The following is a 19,951-nucleotide window of genomic DNA, read 5'->3' as shown; positions in this document are numbered from 1 at the left end:
TGACCTGAAGAATCGCCCCATGTTCACATTTTGGCTTTCACATGAGCCAGCTTCCTGACCTTGAGCAAAGCGGCTGGCCTCTGCAGGCCCAAGGTCCATAGTCTCTCCAGCAGGAAATGTAGTGATGGCACTCCGGTGCCCATTACCCTGGCGCTGTTTCCGTGCCACAGGAGGTGAGCGTGAGGGGCCAGGGTTGTTGTATTGCTCCTGCCCCCCGGCGGTAGCAGCAGACCAGGCCCGGATTGCAGGCTGTGCTCAGGAAAGCTGTTGTCCCCGAGAGGGAAAGTGCCTTTTGTCTTGGTGTCTTTGTGGCTGTCTGCATGCTCTATGAGCGTCTTCCTCATTCCGAGCCAAGGGCAGGCGGGAGATGGGCCCTACCAGGTGTGACCATCCTGCAGACGGGGGCGTGGGCTGGCCTCTGCCTGTGTGGCCAGGTCTGGAGACAGCCGGCAGGGACCCAAGTCCTGATCCCAGCCACGTGAGCGCAGGACTAAGCCCGCTGCCTTGTGCCCCGCCCTCACTGATCCCTCCAGGCCGTGGCACGAGGGTCCCCAGCTCTGCTGACTTTGTGTCCCCCGCCTTTCCCCAGAGCAAAAGGGCAACCCGACCGCCGTGTGCGTGGAGACCAGCAGCCTCACACGTGGCCGGCAGCAGAGGGTGATCCTGCCGGTGCACTATCCCGGCCGCGTGCACAGGACCAACGGCATCCCGGCCTACCCCACCCGCACGAGCATGGACTCCCACGGGAACCCCGTCACGCTGCTGACCGTGGACCGGCACGGGGAGCAGAGCCTCTATTCCCCACAGACCCCCACCTACATCCGTGGCTACCCGCCCCTCCACCTGGACCCCAGCCTGGCCCCTCACCGCTGTGGCCTGGAGCACCGGGCCTACTCCCCAGCCCACCCCTTCCGCAGGCCCAAGTTCGGCGGCCGCGGCTTCTCCAAGGCAGCTTGCTTCTCCCAGTATGAGACCATGTACCAGCACTACTACTTCCGGGGCCTCAGCTACCCAGAGCAGGAGGGCCAGGCGCCGGCTGGCCTTGCACCCCGGGGCCCAGCCCGTGCCTTTGCGGCAAGCAGCGGCAGCAGCCTGCTCTTCCCCACCGTGGTGCACATGGCCCCTCCGTCACACCTGGAGAGCGGCAGCACGTCCAGCTTCAGCTGCTACCATGGCCACCGCTCGGTGTGCAGCGGCTACCTGGCCGACGGCCCGGGCAGTGACAGCAGCAGCAGCAGCAGCAGCAGCAGCTCCGGCCAGTGCCACTGCTCCTCCAGCGACTCGGTGGTGGACTGCACCGAGGTCAGCAACCAGGGTGTGTACGGGAGCTGCTCCACCTTCCGCAGCTCCCTCAGCAGCGACTACGACCCCTTCATCTACCGCAGCCGGAGCCCTTGCCGCACCAGCGAGGTGGGGGCCGTGGGCGGCTCAGCCCGGGGGCCCGTGCTAGGCCTCGAGGGCTCCCCGCCGCCTGAGGACCTCTCGGCGGCCCACAGTCAAGGTGCTGGGCGAGGAGAGCCTTGGCACGGCCCCTCCTCACCCTCCGGGGACCAGCTGTCCACCTGCAGCCTGGAGATGAACTACAGCAGCAACTCCTCCCCGGAGCCCAGGGGGCCCGCTAGCTCTACCTCAGAAGTGGGGCTCGAGGCTTCTCCTGGGGCAGCCCCAGACCTCAGGAGGACCTGGAAGGGGGCCCGCGAGGGGCTGTCGTGTGCCTGCTGCTGCGAGCCCCAGCCCTCCGCCCTGGAGCCCAGCGGCGGAGTGGCCGGGGGCAGCACATTGTTCCTGGGCCCCCCGCTCTGTGAGGCCTGTGGCCCCACGGGCAGGGAGGCGCAGCCAGGAAGCTCCCAGGGCCTGTACGGCCTTCACCCGGACCATTTGCCCAGGACAGATGGGGTGAAATACGAGGGCCTTCCCTGCTGCTTCTATGAAGAGAAGCAGGTGGCCCATGGCAGCGGCGGGGGCCGTGGCTGCTGCGTGGAGGACTGCTCGGTCAGTGTGCAGTACACGCTCGCCCAGGAGCCCCCGCCTGGCTGCCCCCCAGGAGCCTGGGACTTGAGCCAGCGCATCCCCATCATTCCGGAGGATGTGGACTGTAACTTAGGCCTGCCCTCGGACTGCCAAGGGACCCATGGCCTCGGCCCTTGGGGTGGGACACTGGGCCCGGATGTCCTGCGACCCCACTGCAGCCTAGGAGCCACCCAGGAAGAAGAGCCGATTCTGTGCCACCAGGCCAGGGCTCCACTCTCGCCCGGCTGCCCTCCGGAGGGTGCAGAGGCCCCCGGGGCCAGCTTCCCTGGTGCCCCCCAGGACACTCAGGAGTCCAGTGCCACCGCCCCTGAGGCTGCAGGTGAGAGCAGGAGGGGACCGGAGGTCAGAGTTGGGGTCCTCCTCTTTCCGCTGCTTGTTTTCTAAGTGATTTCTCTGTGCCCTTGACCTCAGAGGCCGTCTGTACCTGATGACTTCCAAAGTAGTTCGTCCCCACCCCAACCCTCCTCTGCGTTCCAGACCCATTAGGCCTTCTGTTCCCCTGGTCCTCACAAGCATCCCGCCCAGTCTTGTCCACTGCCGCCCTCTCAAACTCCTCCCTCTTCGTGCCCCCCCCTCCTCCAGGCTCCCCACCCAGATGCTCGGGGCCCAAACCCACACTCTCCCAGAGCACCCCCTGCCCTCCATACTCCAGTGTCCTGGGCTTCTCAGCCTGCTGTGGGGACCACGTGGGCTGGTTTTTCACCACCACCCCCCACCCTGTTCAGAAAATCAAATCCCCAGAAAAGTGAAACTTAGCAAAGGACGTGCAGAATCCAACTCCAGGATTTTCATTCCATTCAGCAGACCTCATCAAGTTGCTATAAAGTTTCCAAACATTTTGTGTCAGTCATAAACAGTCCAGCACCTTGGAGTAGCACTACGACACGTTCCCCTTCCAAAGCATATCCCTAATTTCTTCTGTGTCCCCACCTGCCGTCTCCTTGGGTAGGCCCGTCTCCTCTCTCTGCGGCCAAAGCAGTGGCCTAACTGGTCTCTCACTGCTCTTGGCCTTCTGTTCTGCATGGGAGCCATGGGGGTCTTTTTTAAAATGTATCTTTACACTGTTGACTTGCCACTACCTCTAAATTTTAAAAAGGTGAACTCCTTACCACATTCTGTATGATCTGCCCCTCAGACCACCACCTGCTTCACTCACCTCCTTGCCCCTTGAACCTTCTGTGGCCTCTGACCTGCTTCCCCAATAAGCCGAGTTCATCCCAGCTTCCAGACTTCTCAGCCGCTTCTCCAGATCTTGGCTGAAATCATGCCCTCCACCCTCCAGGGTCACTGTCACAAGCCCTGTTCACTTCCCAGGTTATCGCAGTCTGAGGTTACTTTGTTCTGAGGTTTGTGGGCTCTGGGAAGGGATCTTCTCCTCTTCCCGGTGCCTGCAGTGGTGCCTGATGGCACATCTTCAGTATGTTGTAAGTTCATGCTACCTAAGGGCTTCCAGAAGTCTCTGCCCATCCAGATGAGGGAGACTGGCTATCTGCGAGGCACCCGTGCCTTCCTGCCTTTGCCATATACACGGTCTATCTGGTGTTCTGAGCTGTTATTCCCTAAGAGCCTGTGACACCAAGGATGGGCACCCAAGTCCCCCACCTGGACCCCTGTGTGTTGTGCCCAGGGCTTCCAGTGCCACCCAGGGCTTCCAGTGCCAGTTCTGTCCCCTTGATGATTTATTTGTATGTGTGTGTCTCTCTCTCTAGGACAGAGATCTCGCCCAGCAGACAGTGGCACAGGAGCCTGAGCTCAGAAGGAACTCTTACGTGGAAATGGGGACAATATGGAGACTCCAAGCTCTGACTTCCTTCAGAAAAAAATCTTTTTTTTTTTTTTTTTTTTTAGCTTTGACAAACACACAAAAGTGGTAATAAAGAGAGCCCTCCTTCTCAACCCAAAATGTGAGCCACCTGTGGCAAACTGCCCCCCACCTCCCATTAACAAACCAACAGACAAAATTCTCTGAGTCTTTTGCCTCTTTTGATAACATGGTATATTCTGTTTTGTAAAGTGTGTGTGCTTGGGGTCCCAAGGTGTGTGGGATTGAGTTCTCTGCTTTGTTTTTTAAGATATTATATGTAAATGTAAAAAGTTATTTAAATATATATTTTAAAGAGCCCTAACTGCCAACTTTTGCTGAAAAAAAAAAAAAAAAAGTAATCACTGCTGCATTAATTGAACCATATCATGTGTAGATACTGTTGTCTCCCTGGAGGGAGCTCAGGCCTTTGAAAAGCTCAGGGCTACACCTGCCTTAGAAAATGAACCAGAAACTTGAAGTAAAGCTAGTTGATATGGGTACAAACTCTGAGGAACAATGCAATGCTGCCTCTTTCTTTCTTGTGGCAAATCCCAGCGTACAGTTTCGGGTCTTCTCAGAAGCCATGCCCTCTCCAGCCCACACCTGTAGGCAGCTGACGGGAACAGCTAGGGATAGGGCGGAAGGTCTGCAGCTCTGAGGAGCTGGGACAAGCCATCACTACGCCAGCCCCAGGGTGACAGGGACAGTTCAGCCCAGTGTTCTTCGGTCTGTCCCTTTGGGTCATTGTCTTGGGTCAGAGGACAAGAGTTCACAATCCTGAACTCGGGCTTCCTGTGCCCCTGGCTGCAGAAATGGTTTGAAGGGCTGTGTGGGGACAGACACCCGGAAGGAACGTAGTTTTGCGACCTTAGTGTCTAGGGGGTGGAAAGTGCTCTCAGTAACCCAGAAGAGGGACAGAGGGCGCTAGAGCATGCCTGCACCCAGGCGTCTGTGTGGGCGCAGCCAGTGTCCTTGGGCTGCCTTCCTGGGGACCTCGCAGGGTCGGCACCAAGCTCTGTTTGAATGATACGTTTCCCATCCCATTTCCCTCTGGAAGCACTGCTTCGGGGTTATTCAGCCCTCTGCCTCATGGCCGAAATGGCCCATCTCGCCTGCAAATGTCTACTATCCTTTCTACCTAATGCACTATTATGTATTGATTCTCCAGGAGACAGAGAAAGAGACTATCAGATAGTTTAGCCCCAAAGGGTAGGTTTTTGTATATTTTTCCAGCCGTTTGCTGTTCTTGTTTTCAAGAGAGGGAGAGTTTTAAAACCCAAACCATTTAAAAAAAAAAAAAAGTGTTTCCATTGTAAAAGGGAGAATCTATTTAAAGCTATTTCAGATCAGGGACTGTCATCTTTTTTGTCCAATGTACTTCTTGTTCTTCCAAGTCTTTTTTAGAAGAAACCAATCGCATTAGCCCCTGTGTTCACTAACTCCTTCGGCCACTTTCATTCATTTTTATTCAGTTATCATCTGATATGCTCATCTGCAGAACAGAAACCTCGCGGCCTCGCGGCCCCCCCCAACCCCACCCCCCAAGTATAGTGGGGAAGTAAGAGACCGCCCAGGGTTGCCATCGACGACAGTGATGACCCCTTCTCCAGTCAGGCCAGGGTCCAGACAAGAATACTTTTGACTGAGAATCTCACTGTATCCCAATCTTTTTTGCCTTTTTTTTTGTTTTCTTTTTTAATCCAGCCCGTGATGAGGAAATTTACCTCCTCCTAGCCAGGCTTTGACAGAAAGAAATTCCAGCCTCAAACAATCGAACCAGTTGCCATTTAGGAGCTCAGTACGGTGAGCTTTGTCCTCCAGCCTCTGAGGTACAGTCCCCTGGGGGCTGCTTCCCGCCCCCCACCCTCGGGTCTATGCCCAGCACACCTGTTGGCGAGGGTGTGAGAAGGGCCTAAGCTGTTGACATGTGATCCGGCCCGCCTTGATTTCTCGGGCCAGGAGTAGCAGCTGCTGAGGACAACGGCTCGGCTCGCATTCCGTGGTTTTAGGGAAGGGGTGGGGGGGATGGCTTCTAACAGGAACTGCAAAAAAAAAAAAAGCAGCTTCTCATCGTTGAGATTTTTGTTGTTGTTCGTGGTTTTGTGTTTTTTTTGTTTTGTTTTGTTTTGTTTTGTTTTGTTTTTAATGCCTTTGAGTGCATGTTCTCTCCTTTGTCTAAAACCATACCCCCAAAGTGTCTTTCTTTAGCCTGGTCTGGGAAACTACTCCTCAACAGCCTTAAGCAATAAATAGAGGAGTAGGTAATGTGGCTTCCACGGGGCTTATTAAAATAAATGTGTCCAATTTTCGTTGGAAAGAGCAATAATTACGGATGGCAAAAAGAAACACATTTTTCTGTAGTTTACAGGGCAGGAGAAGCAGAAAAATGAAAATGTTAAAACTTTAAATATCAACCATTGTTTCGAGTTTGTATTGGCCCACCAGATGGGGAGGTCACCGGAGTATAGTGACCAGCTATATTCCTGCCTCACCATTCGAATTGAAAGAAATGTCTTCTTTGAAGTTGCAAGACTCCAGTAATGGCCTCTCAGGGGTGTGTTGGGGTCATATAGTCTTGGAGCATCACATTTTCCATGGAGAATTATCGCCCTCCACCCCCACCCCAAGCCAGAGTGACTGTTAGGCCTGGTCCCATGGCCCAGCCCTGGGTATAGGACAGCCATGTAAACTAAAGAGTACTGGAACCAGTTAAAAAAATGGGGGTTTGGGAGTTCTGATCAACAAGGTACCTCTTTACGCTGGCTCTTTCTCAATCTCCCGCCTCTCTCGAACCCAAGCCATTTTTATAAAGCCCGATCTGCTGTCCCACCACTCAGACCCTCCCTTATGTGCTGCTAGTTTCTACTCAAAGCTCATGCAGGACTAATGCTTTTAATAAAAAATGAGGTCTAAAAAATAATTACTAATCGGAGTATTATTTTTTAAACAGACCTGCCTTTTTCTATTCTTTATATAAACTCTATTGTGTTGGTCTAATAAGACACTATTTTGAAATGTTTTTTTTTTTAATTGCTCCCATAGCACTTAAAAGATATTTTGTAAAGACTTTGCTGTAAAGATTTTGTAATAAAATGGTCTAAGGGCTCCTTCTCCAACATTACCATTTTTTTTAATGTTTTAAAGGCTAGAAAACAACTTATGTATATTCTGTATATGTATAGCAGCACATTTCATTTATGGAAATATGTTCTCAGAATATTTATTTACTAATATATTTATCTTAAGCCATGTCTTATGTTGAGAGTGTGACATTGTTGGAATAATCATTGAAAATGACTAACATGAGGCCCTGTAAATACATGATAATTGCACACAGATTTTGCATATTTGCCGACCAAAAATGATTTCAAACAAGTTGTAGTCTTCTATGGTTTTGTAACAAATTGTACAAATGACTGTAAAAAAAAATACAATTTTATCAAGTATGTGTTACATGTTGTCATTGCTCTGTTTGGTAAAGGTCTATAGATCCCACCTAGGAGAGAGTGCCTTTAACTTCCTCCTTGTTCATGTATGCGTCTGTAGGATCTCTTCTCTTGGTAACATAGAATTCATGTTTTTGGGGCCCGGGATGGTTTCATGAGAGAGCCTCTGATAGAGAGCGTGTGGGATCATGTCCTTGGGGTGGTGGTGGTTGTTTTGCTAAGCCCTATGTGGAAGCAGTGAGGGAAACAATAGTCCACTTTCAAAAATAAGGAACGTGGGCTGTTGACTTCGTCAGCCTGGCCTTTTCCTACCTCGGAAGGCCAAGAGACCCCCAAACACTGAGCCCTCGACGTGACCTAGTTATGAGAGTGGAGAAGGACCATCAGTATGAAATGAATCTCATACCCATTTGTCTTACCTCCCAGGGCGGGAGTTACTAATTTGTAAAGCACTCTGAGATGATGTGGAAGGTGCAAAGCGGTGTTTATTTTTCAGACATCTAGCAGAGAACAGCAATATCCTAAGCCTGTGAGCTCCTGTTCCTATTTCTCTCTCTTGAATTTGGGCCACTTCTTGGGCACAGGCTCCTCGTGGACCCCCAGCTGCTTCCTGCCAGGCAGCGGGCCCTGAGCCCCTGGAGGAGTGGCAGCCTGGCTGTACAGAGCCTCCCAGAGCTTTTGTTTGATGGCCTTGCCCAGCTCCAAGCTGTACCTCTTGGGGGTTCCGGAAGGATTCCACAGCATTGGCTCGACCACCAAGTGGTACAGAGCCCTGTAACCCTCTGCGGGGAGGCCATGGATGGTTAGCTTGTCCTCCGACAACTGCTCTCTCTCTCCGGTTTCGGGAAGCAATGTCTGGCCCTTCCAGGCGGCTGTCCCAGTGTCCCCAGGCCGTGCTTGGGTGACAGCCACATGTTCAGCATATCTGCTCTCAAGATCTTGGCGGGCGGTTACTTTTTTCTCCTTTGAACTTTCTTTACTCTAGCCAGGAAGAAAGCAGAGAAGTCAAAGCTAAAACTTGAGAAGGGAGCTCAGAATAATTATCTGGGATTTGTGTCCCCGAGTCTTGGTTCCAGCCACCACCAACATTTGTCTAGAGTGTTCTGGTTTCCCGAATTCCTTCATGTACGCCACTGCATGCATTGCCCATAAACCCCATAAGGTCAGCAGGAGACCATTCTAAAGGCAAGGAAACGAATTGGTTGGCCGAAGCTGGCACGGTGAGAAGGTTCCTAACCACAGGGTCCTTTGCTGAATGCCACGCAGGATATTAGGAATTTACTCTGTGCCAGGCTCCGTTCAAAAACTTTGTGCATTATTATATTAGCTCAATCCTCATGAAACCCTATGGGGGGGGGGATGTTTTCCACATTTTGTAGGTGACAGAGACCAAAGAGGCTAAACCCACAGTTGTCCGCAATTATAGTTAGAGCTGGGATTTGAGGCGGGACGGCCTCGCTCTGAGGTGCCCTCTGAGCTCTGCCGGCCCCGTGGAGTGATGGGCCTCTCTGGACATCAGGTTCCCCAGGTGGAAGTTCATGGCAAGATCTATTGCTCACCTCCAGTGTTTGGGTGTGCGTACCTAAGGGCACCACCCATCTCCAGGCCTTTCCCTCCCTTATTTTCCCTTCATGTCAAGTGTTTACGAAAGCTACGCCATCCTCCTGTAGAACTAGGCAGAGTGTAAAAGGCAGAAGCCCAGATCTGGTACTCTCTCCACTGTCTCGTGCAGCTGCCCCTAGTTCCACCTCCACAATCCTGTCTTTAACTTTAGGATTTCCTTCCGCCGGGATAAATCACATAAGCATTAAGCACTCCCTCCCTTGCATTTCCCTGTTCCCAGGCCATCAGTTTCTGTCCACCCCCAGCCATCCTAACAGGTACCTTGTTGATGCCTCCTGCTGTCTTCCTGAGCCTTGGGGAGCCAGGACGCTGCCCTACTGGCCGCCTGCCCTTGGAACCGATGGAGTGTCTTATTCTGCCCCGCGGCGTGGCTCTTACTGCCGAATTGTCCTTGGACTTTAATCTCCTTGAAGGCTTTGCTTCTCCAAACCTGCTTGGTCCTGGGCAACATTTATCCTTCAGTTGTCGCCTGAGCACCAACTTAATCAGGGAGAAGGAACTAGCCACCAGGGGAGTCTTTACAACTTCCCAAGAGGTGGTGGTCCTGGCTGCTGGGGTATTGATGTTCTGCTTTGCACACATTCTGGCCGTCCAGATGTTGGTGAGGGTCGGTGAGTCCACATAGCAGTCCTGAAGCCTGGTGTTCAGTAGGATAGACTGACGGAGCCCATAGGCAGGGATCCCGGGGTCTCGTCTCACATAGATGGGATGCTAGAATCGTAAGGGGAGAGAAAGGAATAAGAAAAAGGACCAGTTCTCAATCACAGACTAGCAGGCCTAATATGAACTGCATTTTACACATGGTTCCTTCTACACAGCTCTCAGAAATCTATCCATCGGATCTCCTGCTCACCAGAGCCTTTTGTACCAAGTAGGGAAACCAAGCCACCATGATATTCAGGCTCTCAAAGAACATGGCAATGCTTGAGCTGGAAGCAGAGGATTGGGGAGCATTTATAAGGAATCCATGACAATTCCTGTCTGCTACAAGGCTTAGGGAACGGTAACAGGAAAGGAATGGGGATGGGATCACTTGAGATTCCTATAGGAGCTGCAGTCACCCCTTGACCAGGCTGCAAGACAGAAATGACACCACGTAAAAGTTCTGTCAAGCCCTGAACACACTTCCTAGCCAGACCACCATGAGCCAAGAAAGGCTGCTCCACGGGGAAATACTGGGATCCTTAAAGGCAAAAGTCCAACGTAAGTAATACGGACCTCTGTTTCCTGGGAGCAGCAAAGAACAAGAGAACAATTTGGACAGAATTAGAATCACACCCTTAAAGAGACCTGGCCTTCTAAGAAATGTCATCTATAAAAAAAATAAAATTACCTTACCATATTTCGGTTGCCTTAAATTTTATTTTAGCTAGCTTAGTAGGGGGAAGAAATATGTATTTTCTTTTCCCTTTTTCTCTTTTGCTTTTTTTGGTTGTTGCTGTTGTTTTGCTTTTTTTTTTTTTTTTTTTAATATTTCTAGTCACCTGTCTTTCTCTGCCTCAGTCATGTATGAGCAAATTGCAGTTTGTTTAGATTTTTGGCTCACAGGGAGGCAGTTTTGAACTATGGTCTCTAGTATTTGTGATGTCACTTTGGTTTGTGATGTGGGGGTGGGTGGGTGTTACATCATCAGATTTTATAGTTAAATTAGGCCGGAAGAAGTTCTATTTTGTGGTGCTTGCAACCTCAGGAGCTGGTGAAGCGCTCATTGCCCCCCAGAAGGGCTTGGGTGAATTAGGAAGGTCCTAACGTTCTTAAGAAGCATTCCTTTGCACTCAAGGGGAGTCAAAGACCAAGACTGTATATGTGGATACAGGTAGTGAGATAGATCCTTACATGTGCAAAAGTGGCCTTCTCCGTGCACACAAAGAAGGTACTGTTACATTCTCAGAAGAGCTGCCAAGGTTAGGGACCAGAAATGAAAGAACATGTTCCTGCCGCCCTGGGCACCTCTCCCTCCATGTCTCTCCCCGGGAGAACTACATGGTTTCTGGAATGCGGTTTTATTTTACATCCCATGGCAAATTCAGTAATTAGAGCTGTTAGCAGTGTCAAGGGCTTGAAACAGGAACAAAGACACTTCTTGCTGGTAACTCTTGGGCAATGCCTCGCTCCTTATCAGGGGCTTTGGTCCTGTTGGTGGTTTTGAGTTTTTAGACACAAAATGCCAAAGGAGGCTCCCTCCTGAGGGGGAGGAGAGGGAAGGGATGGAAAAACAGAGTATGAGTCTGGCAGGAGCTCCTGGAATCGTATGTGTTGCCTGTTTGATTTTTTTCTGAGTGTTGTCCCAGGAGTGAATCAAAGTCTGCAGGCCAACCGCACGGCAGGCCACGGTGGAACCACCTCCAGGCCAAAGGCATCTGGACCCACAGACGCTCGGGAGGACAATGGGGCCCATTCAGTGGGAAGCCCGGGCTTCACCTCCTGAGAGGTGGGTCGATTTTAGAGCAGGGTGTTGGAAAAGGGTTTGTCTCTGGGAAGACGTTGTTAATGTCTGGAGACGGGGCAGGCAAGCATCCTTTCAAAGCTGGTGAATCCCGGAGAGGTGGCACCAGGCTCTTGGGCCACTGTCTGCCTTGGCTCTGCAGGAGCAGGGACAGAAGGGAACTGTCGGGCAAGAAAGGAATTCTGGGAATAGTTCTTTGGTTTCTCCTCTCTCCTTCCCTGTCTCAAGGTTGGCCTTCCCACACCTCCTCTTTCCACATACTCATCTGTTGTATTTACTTTCCTAGGCCTTTACTCAGTGCCTGGCCAGGTGACCCCGCTCAGACTCGGAGGAACGTGCTGCCTCTCCCTCTTCTGGCTACAGTTCACCCTCTGACTTCAATCAAAATCTGCCTCCTCTCCCTGCAGGGTAACTCACGCCCAGTAGGTAACCCTCATGCTCCTTGGAACTAACCCAAGGATAACATGGCTTGTGCTATTATTCCTCCTATATTGGTAAAATTTGTATTTATCGGATGTTTGCCATAGGCCAGGCACTGTCCCAGGCACCTCCCAAGCATCATCTCATGAAATGCCACCAACAGTCATGAGTTTGGGCACTGTTGCCAGCCCTACTTTACAGATGAAGAAACTGAGGCACAAGCTGCTCGAGAACCATGCCCCAGATCCCAAAGCCAGCCTCAACCAAGGTCTACACCACCACTCAGAGCTATCTGATGCTTTGCCTGTTATCAGGTCAGCCCATCCCCATACCATCCATGGGTCCAGTTCTAGTCCTACCCTTGACGTGAGACCTTCTCTGGGTGCACAAGTTGATCAGCCCGAGGTGACATCCCAGATCCATCTTTCGAAGGGCAAGTGAATTCACGTATCTGAACCTTACTCTCCTCATCTGTGAAATGGGGATAGTAACAGTGCCTTCCCCAGGATCTGTGAGGACAAAATAGGACAGAGCATGGGAGGCACTTGGTAGGGCTCCTGGCACATAGGAAGCACTCAATAAATAATGTTCTTATTAATATGATTATTATTGTGGCCCATTCAATCATCTGACCCTTTCTTGAACCCTTATTGCCCACAGTCTGAGTGACGTAACTCAACATTTGGTATGAGCTTTGTCTCGGGTCTTTCATGAGGCCAAGCAAGGAGACTCTTGAAGCAGGGAATGATTCCGGTCTGACTTGGAGAGAATGACATTTCTTTTCCCAGGATCTACCTCCCCTAAACATTTGTCAGTTTCCTCGATCTCACAGAACTGCTCTATTTACAGGAGCCAAATGTCCCCGTGGTCATGGGAGTTGCCCGGAATATCTCATGCTTTCTGAGATGGCAAGGAGGGTAGACTAAGGAAAGTGACTGGTCTTGGACAGAGATTGTTCAGAATTATAAAGTCAAGATGGAAAGACTCTACTTGGTCCAGGGTCCTGAAACTATGGCAAGAGTTCCCACCGTTGCTGTGAACACCTGGTCCAGAGCACCTGGGGTTGACGCCGTAGAGCTTCTGTGTAGTGGAAAGGCCTATTCCTCCGTGGGATTCTCCAATGAGCCTTTTTATTCTGCTGAGCTCAGTCTAAATAGCCTTTATTTTCCACTGATCCTTTGGAGCCGTACTTCCTGACATATCTAAACCACCACATCTGCCCTTCTTTGATGCTTGGCCAAGCTCTCCTCACCATATTTTTAGCTCCTATAATCTTTCTTCCTTCTTTCTTTCCTTGACTACTACCTTTCTTCTCTTTGATTCCTCTTTGCTTCCATCCTCTTTCTGGAAGGTCCGTTGATAAAAAGGAAATTGAGCCAATTCATAATCATTCTTCCCCCTTCATGCCCTGCTCCCAAATCTAGTGGCATATAGTTGTTTTTAATTTCCACGGAAGATGTTTTCATTTTAACACCCAAGCAGCAAACTGCCATGCCCAGATAGGAACATATCTGAGGTTTGTGATGTAGAAGGTTTAGGAAAGAAGAGAAAAACTTTGGATGAGAGAATTTGAGAAGATTCCTGAACCATGATGCAAACTCAGAGGACCAGTGATTTAAACCACATGTGCTGGACGCGGACCTATCATGGGCCAAGTATGCAAAATAAGGGTGCCCTGCCCACACCGGCACCCCTTCCCCACCCCAGACTCAGTTCTCTGACGGGGCCACCTGGATGCCCCACAGACACCTCTAATACATTACATTCAAAGCCAGATTGCTTCGTTCCCCTTATCCCCATCAGAACAAGCCAAACCACTACTTCTCCCGAGTTTCCCATCACTAGCTTTTGGACTCAGAAATCTGAACAGGATTGGTAACAGTACAGTGTTGAGCTGAGCCAGAGGCTGGAGATCCTCTTTTTTTTTTTTTTTGGAGATCCTCTTTTCATTTAAAATTTTGATACTTCCTGCAGTGTGAATTTTGGGGGACATGCCTTTATCTTCTTAAAGCTATTACACTGAGGGGCATCTGGATGGCTCCGTCGTTTAAGCCTGTGCCTTCCACTCCGGTCATGATCCCAGGGTGCTGGGATTGAGTCCCGAATCCAGCTCCCTGCTCAGCGGGAAGCCTGCTTCCCCCTCTCCCTTTGCCCCCCCCCCCCCTCTTGTGTTCTCTCTCTCTCTGCCTTACTCCCTGTCAAAAAAGAAAAAAAAAAAAAAAGCTATTGCATTGAAATAATGTTTATGAAATATGTTTAATATATTTTTACAACTTATTTAAAGAATATTTATTTCTTGGGGTGCCTGGGTGGCTCAGTGGGTTAAGCCTCTGCCTTCGGCTCAGGTCATGATCCCAGGGTCCTGGGATCGAGCCCTGCATCGAGCTCTCTGCTCAGCGGGAAGCCTGCTTCCTCTTCTCTCTCTGCCTGCCTCTCTGCCTACTTGAGATCTCTGTCTGTCAAATAAATAAATAAATAAATATTTTTAAAAAAAATAATATTTATTTCTTTATCTTGATTACCGAGTTTTTTGGGCCTAAAGTCGTGTGCCTGACATGAATGTCTCACTTGTCTCACCCTAATTGTGCCCCTGGACCACTCGGTAAGTATTTGTTGCCAGAACCCCAGAAGGACAGGCAGGCAATTCACCTACCTAAGGTAGGTGTTTTCCACCTAAGGTGTAATTCCACCTAGGTAGGCAGAATTCCACCTAAGGTAGGAATCTAGTCCTGGAGTCCAACTGCCTGGGTTCAAAGCCCAGCTCCACCACTGGGCCACGTTTGGGCAAGCCATTCAACCTCTCTGTCTGAGGGGGGTAGTGAGGGTGCCTCTCTCATAGCACCGCTGGAAACATCGTGTGAAGTGTGATGACAAGCACCCTACCCTGCCTAGAGTTTAGGAAAGTCCTTGTAAATGTTTGCTCTCCTTGTTACTAGAATCGGGCTCCTTATCTAGGACTCTCTCCACAACATGGTGCCTTCTGAGCACAAATTATTCCAACTGGAGTCTCAAAGATACCAGGAGCCCCTCAACTCCATCCGCTGAGCTCTCCCAGCTTCTTGGCAATTCCTGCTGTCCTCAGAGGAATTGAAGGCCTCGACTGCAGAGCACAAGCAGGCAAACAGACAGACACCAACATTTTCCTGGAGGCCCAGGGACTGCAGTCAATGTCCTCACTCTTTCCATGAAATAAATCTGCTAAGCGACTGAGGCATGTGAAGCATTGAAATGAGTATCTTGGGCTTCTTCTTGCCAGTGGCCGGGACCACGTAACTGAGCAAAAGACCTTGAGCTGTTAAGTGCCCTGACCTAGACCTGCTGGGCTGTATTTTTAGCCTCTGTGCACTGTTTCCATCACCTGTGCTAGGCTTTAAGCTAGAAGAGAGGGGAGGGAGGCCTAGGGAAGGCTCTAGAGGGATGTTTCTCATAGCAGCCAGTGGGGGCGGGGGCTTGCACACTCTGAGTTCTGTTGTACAAGCCAGCTTCATGGGGTGTGTCACCTGTGTAGTGTCCCCAAACTTAGAAGGGCCCTGCACTTGGTTTAATGCTCTCTCATAGCCACCTTGAAATTCTTAATCATTTTGACCAAGGGGCCCCACAGCTTCGCTTCTCACCGGGCCCTGTGAAGTACATAGCCCATTCTGGTTGTACACAAGGCAGAGAGAACCAACCCAAGGGAGGGGCTGGCACCCACTCAGCAGGAGTGATTTCCTGCAGCGGAGCCCAACAGGCTGAGGCTACTATCATGAGGCCCAAATCCCCAGACTTGGCCACATAAACCCTGTTTTGAACCTCTTGTCTGCGCCTTCCTATCTCCTCCTCAGAAACCAGGATGAGATGCCAAAGGACCTTGTAAATTGTAGAGAGCTGTGTCCTGCTTTACAAAAATGTTTCCCTGCACTCTATTTTAAAACAGTTCACAGACCATTCTCTGCGAACACCATTTCTTGTCTCTGTAGAACTTTTTGCTTTCTGAAATTCACATTATTTCTAGGAGGAAAGGACCAGCTTGTCTTGTGCTCTGGGTATATTCTTCACTGAATATTTGTCGAATGGAGGAAGTTTCACCTTTATTGTCTGCTTTGGGCTGATGGTTTCACCTGCTGTTCTCATTTCATTCTCCTTCAAGGCGCTCCTGCTGCCTCCATCTTCAAGGACCCATGTTACAGGTGAGGAGTTCATGGGTCCTATTGGAAGAAGCTGGTTTTGGAGATGGGAAGGGTCCTGGATGGTGGAGAGGAGAGGATAAGTTGGAACACCGGGTGAGATGTGGAGGATTGGGGGGGTGGGCACTGGGTGAGGGGTGTCCTCTTGAACCAATAAGGCTCCCAGAGGATCCCTGAACTCGGGAAAGGCTGAAAACAATGAGAGAACAAGACTCTTCTTGCCGGGGCTCTGGGTCGTGTGGGTGGAGAGGGACCAAGATTGGGAGGCCTCGTGGGAGGTATCTGCACCTTTGGGGCCCGGCCCTGGAAACAGCTGGGGAGCAGGTTGTGCAGAGGCAGACCTTGGGAGTGGGCAAGGGGGCGCAAGGGCCGGCTTACCGAAGGCGGGCCCCGGAGCCTGCCAGTGGGGAGAGGGGACCGCCCCAGCCCCGCTCTGGGCGCGGCGAGTCTGCACACGAGGGCAGAAGCTCCCGCCGCCACGCCGGGCACAGGCCGGTACTTGCAAGCCCGGGACCAGGGACTTGAAAGCGGCCGGCGCGCCGCCCAGACCTGCCCCGAGGGGCGTCACCGCGGCGCTTTAGGCGGGAACAGAAGGAAAATCTCCTCTGCCTGGGGGAGTGCGGGGGAGGAGGGAGGCCCGGGACAGACCCAGAGTGCAGCCAGGGAAGACCTGGGGAGCGGGGACAAAAGACCTGCCACGCGGGGGCCCAAGACTTTCAGTCACGCGCACTCTGAGCCTCGGTATCCCAGTCTGCAAGAAAGCATCATTCCCCGGGCCACCTCGGGCTCTGTGTTGGGCGCTTTACTTTCTCCTATCTCATCTAATCGTGACGGCCTTGTATTAATTCCTCAGATGACTGAGGCTCAGACAGAGCAGGAAACTTGCCCCAGTTGACAAAGGATGTGCGACAGGATTCGGAACCAGAGTTCAGTATGCTGCCTTTGTGGGTGCCAGAACTGGGATGGTGGAAGGAACTCAACATTTGCTAAGCTCCTACTGTGCCCGTGTAGAAGTTTTCATGCATTGCCTCATTTAGTACAACAGTTTTGGGAGTATGCTATCAACGCTCCCATTTAACAGATGAAGAAACTGAGGTAAGAGAGCTAATTTTTCTTAGACCTGCTCAAGGTCTTACAGGTGACTGAACCCAGACATTCTGATTCCAGACCGCCCTTTTTTTAAACTGCTACGTTGATCAAAGCAGGGAAAAGCGGTTTGCAAACTGCTGTTTTGATTATTACCGCTGTGGCTGAGCCCGCCTTGTGGGTCACGACCTGAGTGAAGGTGGAGCAAGAGTCATTGGGGTGCCCGGCGGGCTCCAACGTAGCCAAAGCTCTGCTGGGGAACTCGGAGGCGGAGCCCCGGACCCCACCCATCACCTGCTGGCCCCGCCCCATCCCTCGGACAAATAACATGCCCCGTGGGGGCGGGCCCAGGTGAGGAAGGGGATGTGGGCGGAGTCTGGAGCGTGAGTGGCAGGCGCGGCGCGCGCACCGGGAAGGGAGGGCGTGCGCAGTCGGCTCCGCCCCTCGGGGCTAGCGGGCGGAGCCGGGCGGGCCCCGCACTGCCAGGGCGGTGGCAGCGCTGAGGAGGGCGGGCCGGGGCGGGGCGGCCGGGCGGCCGGGGCGGGGCCACGCCCGAGCCCCGCGTCCAGCTCCCATGGCCGCCCCCGGCTCCCCGCGCTGCCCCCTCTCCCCCGGGCCGCGCCCCGGGGCCCCGCACTGACGGCCCATGGCGCCGCCCGCCGCCCGCCTCGCCCTGCTCTCCGCCGCCGCGCTCACCCTGGCAGCCCGGCCCGCGCCCAGCCCCGGCCTCGGCCCGGGACCCGGTGAGTGAGCGAGCCCCCGCGCCCGCCCTGCGCGGAGCTCGCCCGAGGGGCAGCGCGGGCCGGCCCGCCTAGGGGGGGCCCAACCCCCTAGCTCCTATTTCCCGGGACTCCTTCTCCCAGCCCCTCAGCGACACCCCCCGGCCGGGGCAGTCCCCCTCCTCAGAACCCGGGGCTTCCCCCCACCCCCACTCCCAGCCCCCAGTGACGCCCCCCGGGCGCCCTCTTTGCCTCAGGACCTACTCCAGGGATCGCTTAGCCAAGCTTCTCCCCGATGCCTCCTGGGCTAGGACGTCTCCTCCGCCTCAGGACTCAGGACCCCGGATCCCCTGCTCAAGTTCCTCAGCGACTCTCCCTGGGCCGGGATGCCCCCTCTGCCCCAGCACCTCCCGGGATCCTGTCTTGTCTCTCAGCGACGCACCCCGTCTCGAGACGCTACACCTCCTCCCCAAGGCCCTCAGCGACTCTCCCGGGCCAGGGTCCCCTCCGCAAGCCCCGCGGCGACGCCCCGCGCCCCCGGGCTCAGGAGCGGGTGCGGAGGCGAGCGCAGCGGGCGCCCAGCCTCTCTGCCGGGTTCCCGGCTGCGCCTGCTTGCAATTTCTGCCTCGTGATGAGTGGAGTTGACTAGCCCGCCCTGCACGCGGTAGGTCCGGGTCGCCGGACGACCCGCTGTACCCAGCCCGGACTCCTCGTCTTTACCTCCGCGGCCGTTTTGAGCCTCCCAAAACTCAGGTGCAGGCCTAGCTTGGAGAGAGGAAGGAAGGGGTGGTGGCTTAAAACCTCCCCTACAGATCTTAGGGTGCTTATCTCGAAGGCGGAATGCAGAGCCCCATTTCCCAGGTAATCCCACCCTTTAAACAGGGTCACCCACTACCCAGGTCAAGGCCAAGGCCAGGTCTTCCCGAGGTTGAGCCCGGGACTAGGATGGAAGCTGGGACTTTGCTTAGCTTCCATACACACCCTTCTTTGCAGCAGGACTTTTTTCCAAGTTGAAGAGCAGGCACGAGGGCGTTGTCTGGCCCAGTTACATTTCTCTGCAGGTTGTTTGGGTGTTGAGAATTGGGCGTTCGTGAAAGGGACGGGAAGGGTTCATTACCGGTTTGCCGGAGTAGGAAAACCGGCTGAGGGTTCTCCACCCAAAGTCGCAGACTGTGATGTTGGAAAGACAGGATTTTGTTGCCGAAAGAAAACTTTGTTGCTTTATTTACTTACGAGCTTGGATGAGTGAAAAAGATAGGACTGGGTGTTGTCACTTACTATGTGATTTTTGGGCCATGGCTCAGCTAAGACTCAGTTTCCTCATCTGTAAAGGAGGGATAATGAGAACTCCCTTAGCCTGGTGTTGGTAAAGATAAAATTATATACTGCAGGTAACGCCTACATATAGAAGGCATTCAATAAACATATTTTAATAATACTTTTTATAGTGCTTCACAGTTCACCAAGTGCTAGACACCTCATTTGCCCTGAGAATGCTATGAGCTTCCAGTCTGATTAAGCCCTATAAAAGGCAAAGCTTGGCTTTAGATCAGTAGAAGGGGGTCTCCAAGTCCTGTAAACCTTAGACTCAGGAAGTGGTTTCTGAGAGATTGGCAGCTTTCAAGGGGACTTCTGCAAAAACTGCTACAGAAGTTTGATCACTTGTGCTATTTGCTGTATGTGAGGAATGAAGGAGAAACTTTCTGAGAGCCAGGATATGTCAACATAACTGTAACCTAGTAACGCTCAGCTCCACTTTGCCATCTGTGTGGTCAGGATTTAATGTCCTCTACGGGGAGAGAGAGGTATGGGTGGAAATAAACTGGTTCCCCTTCTGGAAAGGGCAGAGTAGTAGTCAAGTGCGCCAGCTCTGCTTATGTTTGTTAGAAGGTGGCATCCTTTCCTCAGGCACCTTTGCTTTGCTAGGAGGGGTCAAATACAGCAGCTCTTAGGCAGTTTGAACCTCAAACCTTGGTACACTTTTATTTAGGAGTCTGAGTTAGGGACAAATAAATAACCATTGTGAGGTGATTTGTGGTAAGTGGCCCAAGTTCCTGCCTCAGTAAGCCTCACCAGCAATTTTTCCTACCATCCAGGTACACCAGGGCTTTCCTCGGCTTTTCCTTTTTAGTTCCAGAAGTAGTTTTAGGGAGATACCACATGGTCTGAAGCATCACATCCTGTCCCAAGACTGTCTACTAGTTTTTTAA

The 19,951-nt window shown here is 52.3% G+C and overlaps 3 protein-coding genes across 4 annotated transcripts in view; 2 read left to right on the top strand and 1 right to left on the bottom strand.

Moving 5' to 3' along the window:
• LOC111160073 (zinc and ring finger 3) overlaps window positions 1-3,988 on the top strand; it is a 153,231-nt gene extending 149,243 nt beyond the window's left edge. The window contains 2 exon segments of the mRNA XM_022522883.1: window positions 590-2,350; window positions 3,741-3,988. Coding sequence (XP_022378591.1) covers window positions 590-2,350; window positions 3,741-3,781 — 1,802 coding nt within the window. The 3' untranslated portion in view covers window positions 3,782-3,988.
• A 3,836-nt stretch (window positions 3,989-7,824) lies between these two features.
• On the bottom strand, window positions 7,825-9,820 carry LOC111160022 (chromosome unknown C22orf31 homolog). The gene is made up of 3 exons (XM_022522787.1): window positions 9,758-9,820; window positions 9,166-9,615; window positions 7,825-8,262 (listed from the first exon to the last, which is right to left on the bottom strand). Exons 1-3 carry the CDS (start codon window positions 9,818-9,820, stop codon window positions 7,825-7,827), a joined length of 951 nt encoding a protein of 316 aa, XP_022378495.1.
• Window positions 9,821-17,668: 7,848 nt separating this feature from the next.
• Window positions 17,669-19,951, top strand: part of LOC111160091 (kringle containing transmembrane protein 1) — a 66,195-nt gene continuing 63,912 nt past the window's right edge. For both annotated transcript variants that reach the window (XM_022522922.1, XM_022522921.1), the window contains exon 1: window positions 17,669-17,765. In XM_022522922.1, coding sequence (XP_022378630.1) covers window positions 17,669-17,765 — 97 coding nt within the window. The remainder of the gene's footprint in view (window positions 17,766-19,951) is intronic.

The sequence above is a fragment of the Enhydra lutris genome, unplaced genomic scaffold, assembly GCF_002288905.1.
Source record: "Enhydra lutris kenyoni isolate GAN:26980312 unplaced genomic scaffold, ASM228890v2 scaffoldscaffold73, whole genome shotgun sequence".
NCBI classification, from domain to species: Eukaryota; Metazoa; Chordata; class Mammalia; order Carnivora; family Mustelidae; genus Enhydra; species Enhydra lutris.
This window is presented reverse-complemented; position numbering and strand designations above follow the sequence as displayed.